The sequence below is a fragment of the Humulus lupulus genome, chromosome 1 (assembly GCF_963169125.1).
Source record: "Humulus lupulus chromosome 1, drHumLupu1.1, whole genome shotgun sequence".
Classification (NCBI taxonomy): domain Eukaryota; kingdom Viridiplantae; phylum Streptophyta; class Magnoliopsida; order Rosales; family Cannabaceae; genus Humulus; species Humulus lupulus.
This window is the reverse complement of record NC_084793.1, coordinates 109,278,478-109,291,660: the sequence shown is the minus strand read 5'-3', so window position 1 is coordinate 109,291,660 and position 13,183 is coordinate 109,278,478. Positions and strand designations below refer to the sequence as shown.

The following is a 13,183-nucleotide window of genomic DNA, read 5'->3' as shown; positions in this document are numbered from 1 at the left end:
AGCGGGAAAGGTGGATAGCTTGACTCCAGCATGAGTATTCACCTTGACACAGATGGAGGCTGAGGCTAGTCCCTCAGTAGTGACAGGTCAGCTTTCTAGTGCTGGTTTTCCTTTTACAGTATTAATTGATTTTGGTTCTACACATTCTTTTGTTTCTAGTAGAGTGATAGATAGACTGTGTAGACCTAGTGAGTATCGGACCGCAGGGTTTGGGACTTTGTTGCCTACAGGGGAACTGGTAGTCTCGAGGAGATGGATTAGGGCACTTCCAGTGACGGTTGATAGTAGAGAACTCTCGGTGGATTTGATTGAATTTGATTTGGAGGACTTTGATATTATCTTAGGGATGGACTGGTTGGCCAGATATGGGGCTACGATTGACTGCAAGAAGAAGATGGTGACCGTTGAGCCTGAGGGCGAGAACCCTTTTGTCTTTGTGGGTGCGGTGTCTGGACCCCGCATACCCATGATCTCAGCATTGAGAGCCAGGGACTTGTTGTAGGGGGGATGCATAGGTTTCCTGACCAGTGTGGTGGATGTCACTAGAGTTATGCCGGCAGGGCCGGGAGAGACCAGACTGGTGTGTGAGTTTTTTGATGTCTTCCCTGAGGATCTACCAGGGTTGCCGCCGCGAAGGGAGATACAGTTTGAGATTGAGTTGGCACCGGGGATAGAACCGGTATCAAGGACACCATACAGGATGGCACTAGCAGAACTGAAAGAATTGAAGATACAGCTGCAAGAACTTCTGGATTTGGGGTTTATCAGACCTAGCTAATCTCCATGGGGCGCTCCAGTGTTGTTTGTTAAGAAAAAGGACGGGACTTTGAGGAAGTGCATCGATTATAGAGAATTGAACAAGTTGAGTATTAAGAATAAGTACCCTTTACCAAGGATTGATGACTTGTTTGATCAGTTGCAAGGTAAGACGGTGTTCTCAAAGATTGATCTCCGATCTGGTTATCACCAGCTGAGGATCAAGGATGAGGATATACCGAAGACAGCTTTCCGAACACGATATGGGCATTATGAGTTCTTGGTCATGTCTTTTGGTCTGACCAATGCCCCATCAACTTTTATGGATCTGATGAACAGGGTGTTCAAAGACTTTTTGGATCAGTTTGTCATTGTCTTCATCGACGACATCTTGGTATACTCCAGTTCAGAGGCAGAACATGACCAGCATCTCCGAGAGGTTTTACAGTGGTTAAGGGAGCACCAGTTGTACGCCAAGTTTAAGAAGTGTGAGTTCTGGCTACCAGAGGAGACTTTTCTTGGGCATATAGTTGGGGCAGAAGGGATTAAGGTGGATCCGTCCAAGGTTGAAGCAGTCAGAGATTGGCCGAGGCCGAGGAATGCCTCGGAGGTGCGGAGTTTTCTTGGGTTGGCTGGTTACTACAGGCGGTTTGTAGAGGGGTTCTCAAAGATTTCTTCACCAATGACAGAGTTGACAAGAAAGAATCAGAAGTTCATCTGGACAGAGAAGTGTGAGAACAACTTTCAGGAGTTGAAGCGACGACTTATTTCTGCGCCTGTTTTGATTCTTCCTTCGGAGGAAGGGAAGTTCGTGGTCTACTGTGATGCGTCGAGGTTGGGTTTAGGATGTGTGCTGATGCAGAATGAGAAGGTTATAGCCTATGCATCTCGATAGCTGAAGGAGTATGAGCAGAGGTACCTGACTCATGATTTGGAGTTAGCGGTAGTGATGTTCGCACTGAAGGTATGGCGTCATTATCTGTATGGTGAGAAGTGCGAGATCTACACTGATCATAAGAGTCTGAAGTATTTCTTCACCCAGAAAGATTTGAACATGAGGCATAGACGTTGCTTGGAGTTGGTTAAGGATTATGATTGTGATATCCTTTACCACCCTGGGAAAGCCAACGTGGTGGCAGATGCATTGAGCCGGAGGGGCCCAGGGCAGTTATATAGTTCTACTCAGATCTCGAGAGAATTGGCAGATGAGATGGTCAGGGCAAAGACAGAACTGGTGGTGGGCCAGTTAGCCAATATCACTTTACAGTTGATCCTGTTGGAGCGGATCAAGGAGGGTCAGTTAGTAGATGTGCAGTTGCAGGATAGTAGGCAGCAGGCCTTAGAGGGGATAGCTAAGGATTACTCAGTTTCAGAGGCAGGTTTGCTCCGATGAGGGGATTAGGCGTGAGATATTGGATGAGTCCCACACTACGCCATGCTCACTTCATCCGTGTACATCGAAGATGTATCAGGATCTACGGACATTGCACTGGTGGCCCGGGATGAAGAAGGATGTAGTTGAGTATGTCTCTAAATGTTTGACATGTCAGCAGGTTAAGGCTGAGCATCAGTGACCAGCGGGGTTGCTTCAGGCTTTGGGAATCCCAAAGTGGAAGTGGGAGGATATTACGATGGATTTCGTGGGAGGATTACCCAGGACAATTGGACTTCATGATTCGGTGTGGGTGATAGTGGACCGATATGCCAAGTCAGCTCATTTTCTGCCAGTGAGGTCAACGTATACTGTGGACCAGTATGCAGAGCTGTATGTGAGGGAGATATTTCGTCTCAATGGGGTTCCAAAGTCTATTGTATCTGATCGAGACCCTATCTTTACCTCTAAGTTCTGGGGAGCTCTGCAAAGAGCCATGGGGACTCAGTTGAAGTTTAGCACAACTTTTCATCCTCAGACTGATGGACAGTCTGAGAGGACGATCCAGATATTGGAAGACATGCTTAAGGCATGTGTGATTGACTTCGAGGGTTCGTGGAGTAAGCACCTTCCATTGATTGAGTTTTCATATAACAACAGTTATCAGTCCACGATTGGAGTGGCTCCTTATGAAATGTTATATGGAAGGAAGTGTAGATCGCCTATTCATTGGGATGAGATGGGTGAGAGAAGATATTTGGGGCCAGATATGGTTCAGAAGACTAATGAGGCTATTGAAAAGATTCGAGCTAGGATGCTTGGCTCGCAGAGTAGACAGAAAAGCTACGCTGATCCTAAGCGTAGGAAAGTTGAGTTCCAGGTTGGGGTCCACGTGTTTCTGTGAGTTTCACCGTTGAGGGGTGTGAGGAGATTTGGAGTGAAGGGCAAGCTGAGCCCTCGGTTTGTTGGACCCTTTGAGATTATAGAGAGGGTTGGACATGTGGCGTATAGACTGGCCTTGCCACCGTCTCTATCAGGAGTTCATAACGTGTTTCATGTCTCATTGTTGCCGAAGTATGTCTTTGACACAACACATGTGTTGAGGTATGAGGACTTGGAGCTACAGGCAGACTTATCCTATGAGGAGAGACCAGTTCAGATATTTGACCAGAAGGACAAAGTTCTGCAGATTAAGACGATTCCGTTAGTGAAAGTATTATGGAGGAATAGCAAGGTCGAGGAAGTGACCTGGGAGTTAGAGACAGCGATGCGGGATCAGTATCCCGAGCTATTCAGGTAAATTTTGAGGACGAAATTCTCAGTAAGAGGGGATAGTTGTAACGACCCAAAATTACTAATAAGGCTTAAGGGCCTTGATTAGTGTGCAAGGAGGGCATTAATGGAATAATTGTGATTTAAATGAGTAATTATGTGTTTAGTAATGTTTATATGATAATTGATGATATTATGTGGTAATGTGATATGAAATAAATATGTGATATATGTGAGAACCACATTATTATGAGGACAGGTTCGCGGAGCACGACTCAAGACGATTCTAGGGTCAGATAGCAGGGAAAGTCATAACGGGGCTTAAGATATGACTTTGGATAAGTCGGGGGTATATTTAGATAGCGGGTAGTGATTTGTACTATCGGGTCATGAAAATAAATATATGGAGATATATTTGAGGTTAGGATGTCTAGGCGAGAATACTGGGGGATTTTACCATTTTTGCCTCGGGGACGGTTCCGACACCCCGAGCCTTGGGATTAACTTAAGGTGTGAGATAGACATAAGGAAGCCTTTAGAAAATACAAACTGACTAAACACTTTTACCTCAGCTCTCTCTCACGCTCAAGGAAAACAAAGGGCAGGAAGGAAACACAGAAAACTAAGGGGAACAAGCTGGAATTTCTGGGATATGTGGTGAGGATTTGGAGGTTTAGCTCAGGAGTAAATCAAGAATTAAAACAGGGATTAAGGTAAGAATCTAATCTTCTTTTCTGTGGTTGAATTCTGAGTTATAGCTGGGTTTTGGTTAAGTGTTGAAGCAAACATAGTTTTGATGTCTTAAGGCAGAATTAAGAAGGAAACTTGGAGATTAGCTTGGCTTTGGCTTGGTGAGGTGATTCAATAGAAGAGGTAAGTTACAACTCATGATTTAGAGGTTTTATATTGGGTTTGAATGGTTGGTTTGAATGTTTATAGCTCTTGAGTTTTAGAAATTGAAAGGAGAAAATTAGTGTGTGTTGGGTTAAGTTTTCTATGGAATTATGTTGTTTAGATCATGTTAAAGGTGTTTGATTTGTTGGGTGTTGGAGTAGGGAGCTTAAGGGTGGTTGTGGCTGAGATTTTGTGCCTTGAAATGGTGTAAATTCTGGGTTTGAAGGGGAAGGCCGCGGCTCTGTTCTAGAGCGCTGCGGCCCTAGCATGCAAAAGGGCCAAGAAGGCTCGGCCATGGGAGGGCGTCGCGGCGCCCAAGGCAAGGGTCGCGGCGCGTGTGTGGTTCAGCATGGGTTCTGTTTTGGGGAATGGCCGCGGCTAGGTTTCAGGGGCCGCAACCCTTGGTTGCACACATGAATTTTTTAGGGTTTCAGGCACAGGAGAGTGGTCTAGTGTGCTCGAGATTGGTTTCACCACCGTGCTTGGTGGAATTTGGAATCCCAGGAGTTAGTTTTGTAATTGGAAACCTATATTGGAGTATTAATGGAACCTTATACTTTGGTTGTGACTAGGTGATAAAGGCTTAGGCTCGGGAACAGATCGTGCTTGAGAGGCGTTGCTCATAATTCAATAACCGCACAGACTAAAGGTAAGAAAACTGCACCTGGTTGAATATATGTGACGGGACTAAGCGCTCCCTATGGTAAATGCTTGGAAAGATGGTATTATGCCATGCAAGACATTTAGTGAACCAACGACCTAAGGGTGCCAAGGGTTTCACTAGCGCATAGGGCGCGGCTCGGCCACTGGTAGCCGAGGACTGCTTATTATGCACTGAGCTTGGTTTAAGCGGGCCAGAGTCAGTGGGTTAGATAGAGGGTGCAGCCTAAGTCATCGGCCCTAAACATTATGTGACATGAATATTATATGTGATAGAATGTATCTTGAATTGGATTGTATATGCTGAGTATCTGTTGAGAATTATCTGATGGGAATACATGCATATTGCTCTAATTCTCTGTTATTGTTGTTTGAGTTGTTCATGATGTTTTCTTGCTGGGCCTTGGCTCACGGGTGCTACGTGGTGCAGGTAAAGGCACGGGCAAGCTAGATTAGCCCTGATTGGAGAGCTCAGCAAGCAGAATGTACATAGCCAGGTGCTCTGCCACCACGGTTGAGGTCTAGGCAAGGACGTGGAACCTGAAGACTGTCGGTTTTGCCTTAGTATGGCTAGTGAATACTTATGTAATTTCTGGGAGTCTGTAAACTTATCCTAACTTTGTTTTTCTATGGGATCCCATGTTTATTACAGCTCATATATATGAAACGAGTCTTTTGAAACCAAGATCTTTTTAACCCTAGCTCTTACATGTTTAGTGACACGTTTTTAAAATGTTCATGTGTTGTTAGCTGAAGCAAGCAGGAAGAGATCATTATGCTAAATAAAATTTATTTTGTTTTGAAATACTGGATGCGAATAAGGACTTGTAATGGATAGGAGGAACACCTTATTTTATATATGATCGAGAAGTGCCCTAATAACATCCTCCAACTCTCGCTCTTGCTCTGGCTCGTTCTCTCCATTTCCCATTCCAACTGTTGATAGAAGTTTGGGGCTTCACTATCCATTGATAAAAAGACCGAAAACACACATAAGACATATGTTAAGCAATTTATGATCTAAAAGGAATAAAATGCTTCTTTGTTTATTCAGAAAATTAATGAACCTTTGCAGTCGCAGTGCAAAACAACAACTGTTTATCTTCCTTGGATGCCCTGTCATAGAACAACATGAGTCTGTTAGTGCAGGTGTTACAATATGGCTACATTACTACCTCACATGAATTGAGAAAGAAAGAAAGAAAGAAAAAATTGGAGAAAGAAGCAATATCACCGGCTAAAAAACGAAAATACAAAACAAGGAAAAGTAAACAAATATTTGAGAGCAAGAAATCAAAGTTTTTAATCGCACAAGTCTCTTCTTCTTTTTCCCGAAGCATACAAACTGAGGTTTCATTAAGTGTTGTTACAGAAATAAGAAATTAATATATGTCAATAATTGTCAAATCATAACAAATGAAATTTCACTTTTCCAATAAACAACCTGGAGTTGGATGTCTTAGACTTCAAGACATACTAGACCTCAGATTTACAAAATGCATGTGTATCATATTCTCTAATACACACATATGGCTACTAAAACTCTCAGTTAGTTTTTACTTAATTTGATCGGGTCTAAAATGGCATCCTTGTCAAATCAAAAAAAAAAAATTCAGAGCTTTTACCCACATTCATCCTAAAGCAAAAAATAATTATAATAATAAAGTAATTAGCATCTACATAGTCTGAATCCACAAAACATGGTAGACTATAATGGCTCTTGAAGTTGCAACAAAGAATATGCAAGTTACCTAGGTTGTTTTCCATCACTTTCCTCACCAGAATCTGGCTTCTTGTCGATTTCACTCCGAATTTTATTAAGTAAAGCACAATCCAATCCTTTCACCAAGTGAGTATGCTCCACATCACCTTAGCAAAAGATAGAAGGGTATTCAGCTATAAAAGCTAAGCATATCTAAATAATATACTTCATACACAACACCAAACAAGTAACATTGTTTACTAAACATTGTTTATAATTCGTCATCCAACATAAAAGCTGAAAATTGCAGCAGTGAAAGAAGCTGTAAAAACAGAGGAAACCAAAGCACATGCATATATAGAATTATCAAAGGAAGTACAACATTAGAAGCAAACCTAAATATATCATCAGAAGAAAGAGAAATGGTAGACATAACAACATCAATAAAACTAGAAGCAGAACAGAACAAGTCTGGCTTTCCTTTTCTAGCTAATTACTGCTACAAGCTACAACACCAACACAAACCAGCCAAAAAATAGTTGTTGCGAGCAGGATTTTGAGAGAGATAAATATTGAGAAAGAACACGTAGTAGGACTTGGAATTATGAGCAATCCTAAATTCCAAAAGCTTTAAGAATGCAAATTATTTTTCTTTAAGTCATCTTTTAGTGAGAAAAATGAATTATTATTTTGAAATCATTAAAGTAATATGCTCGTGTCAAATAAAATACATGTAAACTAACCAATCTCTAAATACCTCAAATTTATACTCCAACCAAATCAAAGGAGCCTTATAAAATCTATTAATTGAAAGTTAAAAAACTGAAAGAATAAAAGATGAGAAAAGAGAGAATAACATATTTCAGAACTCCACTGCCATGTCACCAAGCTTCCTCTCTATAACATCTTTCTAATTGTCCACTACAGAGTATTTTGACAGTTAAAATAGTGGATCATGTACATAGAAATCCCTCTAGAGCATATTTCTCTAAAGGTCTGAAATTAAATTATAACTAGACAGACCACACACAATGAAGAAATGCTAGTTGATAAACAGTTTACATATCCCTTAGTATCAAGACACAAACCTCTATCAAAATAGCCAGGTCAATCACCAAGCTTGTGACATATCCCAAGACAAGGTCAATGCCACCTCTTGCAAATGATGAAGATCCAATGCCTACATCAATCTGCAAAATAGACAGTTAAGCTGTCATTTTCTACAATTTAGTATCCCATAGAGAAAAAAAAAAGAGGTTTGCTAGGGCAAACTGGTGAGACATTAATCCAGAGGAATCATTATCATATTACTTCAGTAGCCAAAGGGATAAAGTAAATGTTTTTGTAAAACTGAAAACTTAACTTCTCTTTATTTAGTGTAACAATAAAAATAATTAAAGAAATAAATAATACTTAACGTGACATACCTCCATAAAATTGTCTTGTTTAAAATATTTGCAAGTGACAGCTTTCCCCAGCAGCACGCTTGACAAAATAATGACAAACTTATAGACAAAATAATGATGGCCACATACTAGTAGTATATACAATAGAAGAAGCCAATACAACATGCCAACTCATATATACATATATTGCAAGGGAACAATACTTGAAAAAAAAAATTGACCCACTTTGGATAATTCCAATCACCTTTCTTCATTTCAATATCACTTCCTCCTAACTTCTTTGGTCCCTCAGCTTTGCACTTCAGGCAGCAGATATTTCTAGCAAAATTAGTGAAATTGCATCTGCAGCACATCAAAAGGGAATCAACCATGAGTTTAGGCAAAAACAAAAGTGAAAAAGGGAACTTAAGAAATAGAAAAATTGAAGAAACTGTAACACTGACACATCAAAAGGGCATCCATTCCAAGATTGAATTAAATATATACAAAAACTATAAATAGGATCATACTGTGGGAATTGTAAAATAGGGGTCAAAAGAAAGATGAAAGAATGTATAAAAGGGGTAGTTTACCTCAGCAGTATCCGTACTATAAACAGCCAAGACTTCAACAAACACTTTCTTATATTTAACTTTCAGCATTCAGCATAATTTTCCATTATAAGGACATGCCTTATCGTATTAATATAGTGGACATTTCCATTATAAGTTATAAATACATATAATATATGAACAATAAATCATCAAAGACAATGCTGCCCTAACCCCTAATTTGGGACAAAAAAACAAAATTAGAAATAAAACTTAAGAAAAGAAAAAAAAGACATGGCCAAAAAGAAAGAGATCTTTGGGGCATAGAAGACAAAAAAGAGTTAGTTCATAGTTATCAATAGATTATTTAATATATTTTTATGAAAGTGGTGAGAAGAAGAAAGTGGAGAGGACACATAATGGAAAGAAGCAACAAGAATGAAAGATAGGTGTGGGTAGAAGAGTAGATAGAAAATTGTACGAATGGGCACTTTTATGGAAAATTTGCAGTAATGAAAATAAAACTTACTTTAAAATTTGAATGAAAGTGTAATATCCTTCAACTTAATTATATATAATCTAATATTCTCAACTTATTTTAGATGCTATAGAAAAAATAGGGGCAGTGTTTATAAAGAGAAGAAAATATGCAGTTGGACATTAAAATGCTTTGTTTGCTCCATTGTTTCTCAAAAATAAAATCAAGAAAAGGTGCTCACACTTGTTGAGTCGTTTTCACAAACTTGATACCTTATTGCTAACATAGATTAGTCTATGTACATTGAGCAAAAAAAAGCAGACTAAATATCATATGAATATATATCTTCATCTTCAAAGAGTTTTACTAAAGCATGTTTAAAATACATATTTATCTTGAATACTTTCTACTCAAGCATTCTGTAACCAAAAAAAGTTTCTTGACTTGTATTATTGCTTCATTAAAATTCTAATAACTAACATATATTTTATAGGATATGTCTAACAAAATAGGAAAAATAACATCTCTATATATCATTAGTAAAAAATGACAGTTTCTGCATAGGAAATAAGCAGCCACAAAAGTCTTTTTTTTCCCTAAGAAAAGTGCATATTGCCAAAATGTAGAGAGATCTCATTCATGGGCATGCTTGGATATTTTTTTATGAATTAAATATATTTCTTTCTTTTTTTTTTCTATTTTTTCAAAAAGGCAAAACATAAAAGTAAAAAATTGTTATCATACAAGGCCAAAGGTTTTCTAAAGAAAATAAAGTTTTCCTAAAAAAATAATATAGTGAGGGTTTTGGCTAGTATATTAGTGTTTGCAAATTAAAAGGAAAAAAACTGTATAGGAAGAAGTTGTACCTGAACAGCCACCAATCAGAGAGTAAGAGAAACAGTGAAAACCCAGAATTGTAAATAGTTCAGATACCATATGATTAGAGCAATTACCTGTCCACAAGTGACAAAAAGAGCTGCAAGCTGTTCTTCAGTGACCTATGTCCCAGTTACCAATGAATTAGTCATGCATACAACAAAGAAGAGGTAAATAATGGGCCTAATGGAAACACCAAAATTAAGTTGCAAATGGCTTACCTGTTGATCAATGTCAGAAACATAAACAATTTTTTGAATTCTATCTTTCTGTTGTGCCATACTAGTCATGCTGTTCATTCTCCGTTTTCCTTGGCTGTTCCTCTGAAAAACAGCACCCATCAACAAACTTTTCAACTTGGTTCTCAAGGTTAGACTTCAATTCACATTAGTTTTAAATCATAAATATAATCTCCCTGAACTTTACCTTATCTTTCCAAAAGATACAGCAAGAAGTTATGAAATCAAAACCCATAAAAGCTCATATGAAAAACACAAACGGGCACTGGTCATTCATATAAATTCGATTGAATTGAATATCAGTAAATTTCTTGCCTTACATCTTCTATGAATTTGCATTTCCTTGAGATAGAGAAAAAAGAGCAATCGTCACAGTAATAAGCAAGTTGTCAATTGGAAAATCATTGAAAAGAAAAAAAGAAAGAACATTGAAATTTGAATAGATAAAAAGCTGCAGCAGTGGCTCAGATCGAAACAATTTCAGTCATCAAGTAACAAATATATACATGACAGCACAATTTCCCAACATTTTCTACCTGAGTAATTGCAGAATAAGCAAAGAGAAAGTCTAGATACCGTTTGCCTTCAGGATCCCATATACATGATCCCTTTGCCTGAGAGAACACAAATGATATTGGGTGATAGCTGCATTTCAACAGCTAAAAACTCTTAGACAAGTACTGTATTAGCATTTAGAAACAACTGCTCATTAGGTTGCTCTAGCAGAAGAAATTCAATACAAGGAAAACTATACACGAGATAATGTAAGTGCAAACTTCAGAACATCAAAATGACACAAGTTGAAGAACATCAAAAGTGCTTACATTCCTTGCCAGTTCGTCCAAATTAGGGTAAGCTTCTCTCTCGAGGTCCGCCACACTGGAATCCAAGAACGTACAAACAACGTCCAATGCAATCTCAAGAGTTGAAACTCAAATGGAAGCTCACATTGCAGACCTTCAACAGCCTCTGGAACAGGTAACCAATGTCTACTTGTTAAATCATTCATTTCATTTTCTTTTTCCTCAAAAGGACCTGCTGCTCCATTGATCTGAAATGGGCCTTTACGGGGAAGTTTTTTCCTGAGTTGATCCACAAACGGAAGAACTTCCCGGCGAAGAGGGTCAAGCAACAACACCACTTCAGCTGTAACTATTGCCTTAATAAATTCTAAATTAACCACCATGGCCTTCTCTCTTGCGGCAAGACAAATATAACAAATATACTTATACAATTTATCATAACCAACTACCATACATAATTAATATACAACAAAAAATGAATTAGATACCAGGGCTCATCGATTGTTTAGCTAATTTTGACTAATTGGATTGTAAAGCTATAGCTTGGGTAGATTTCATTAAAGTGAGGGGAACGGGCAAGGTGAAAGAGAACAACTCCAAAACAGTTTCTTCTGAAATTGTTCATATAAATAATTTGTAACTACATTAAATTTTCAAAACTAGAAGACATATATATATATATTCCCTAAACAAAATTTACAATATTCTGATATTGAAATTAGAACAAATTCACATCAAAAAAGGGGAAATTACCAAGGATGTTAGAGGAAAGAGCTCAAAAAGTAAGAAGAAATAACAAAAAAACAGGGTGATAATATCAAATGTACTAAAATGTTGAATACAGTAATTTCCCTGGTGAAAAGTTTCCCAATTTTGATTTCTCCAAACAAGCCACATGAACATATCTCCCAAGCTTGTCAACTTGTCTTGCCTCACCCCTTGTATCTTTCTTGCACACTTTACAAGTTTTGTCCACCCACCCTTCTTCCACATATTGCCCATCCACTGACTCATTGAAACAAAAAACAAAAAAATATTCCATGATTTGTGGATTGAATTAATGATATTTTCAATAATTCAAATTCTAAATCAGTCCTACATAAAATCTTTATATGCATCTGAAACTGAGAATCAATTGTACTAAGAAAAAAAATTCAAGTTTTTTGTTTAGAGAAGGTACATGTGTAATAACTATATATATAGAATACCTTCAACGTAGGATTTGAAATAATATTTGTATGTTCCTCCAATTTTCCTTCTGCGAGCTCTATACTAAAACAAAACAAAACAAGACAAACCAACTTGGTCAAGAAAAAAAATGTCAAAAGGACCAAACACAGAATCAAAGAAAGTTGGAAACTAAAACCATATATGATGATATCATTATGTGTGTTATACCTGTTCTCTATTCATCTTTTCTCCTGACTTAGTAGCTTGTCTAGAATCTTCTAGAAGTGCAGCATCCTGTTCTGACCTAACTTGAGAAAAATCAAGTGTCTCACGCAGGGAAGAAGAAGGCTTGGCCGCACACAGGGAAGAGGAGAAGAAGAGCTGGCCTCCGGTGTCGTCGTTCGCCTCTGGTGTCATGTGAGGGCTTAGGCCTGCGTGGTCAAAGCTTCGACGACCTCTGAAGATCCCTAGCCGGTGCGTGTAGGGGAAGGTAGCGGTCGATCTCCACAAAGACAAAGGTGAGAGAGAAAGAGTGAAGGAGAGAGGTCTGGTGGGAGAAAGAGATCCGAGAGAGAGGAGAGAGAATAATGAGGAAAAAGGAGAAGGAATTGAAGGAAGTGAATTGGGTCTCTCGGGTCTCACAAATTTTCAGGTCTCACAAAGGAAAAAAAAGCTAAGTGGCGGGATGGTGTAATTATTACCGCCCTTTTTTCATAAAGTGGCCCCAATATAAGTACTCTAGCATAATACTTTTTGATTAGTATTATATTCATGTGTTATGGAAATGGGTATTTGGTGTAGTGATTGTTGTTTTATAAGGAAATATGATAATCATAGGTATTTTAAATAAATTTCAAGCCTTTGTTATTTCTTTGTAATTTGAAAATAATAAATGGGTTTATCACATATTTTTTAATGGCTAAATAAAATTATTTTATGAAATAAAAATAATGTCTTGAGAGATTTAATCAACTTAGTAATTTTAAGAAAATAATTAATAGTAAACAAAGCATGTTCAAAGTCTA

General features: G+C 38.2%; 1 protein-coding gene across 1 annotated transcript; it reads right to left on the bottom strand.

The window, feature by feature from the left end:
* Positions 1-11,619: 11,619 nt before the first annotated feature.
* Positions 11,620-12,575, bottom strand: LOC133819541 (uncharacterized). Its single transcript, XM_062252817.1, has 3 exons — positions 12,387-12,575; positions 12,197-12,260; positions 11,620-11,993 (listed from the first exon to the last, which is right to left on the bottom strand). Exons 1-3 carry the CDS (start codon positions 12,573-12,575, stop codon positions 11,815-11,817), a joined length of 432 nt encoding a protein of 143 aa, XP_062108801.1. The 3' UTR covers positions 11,620-11,814.
* Positions 12,576-13,183: the final 608 nt, after the last annotated feature.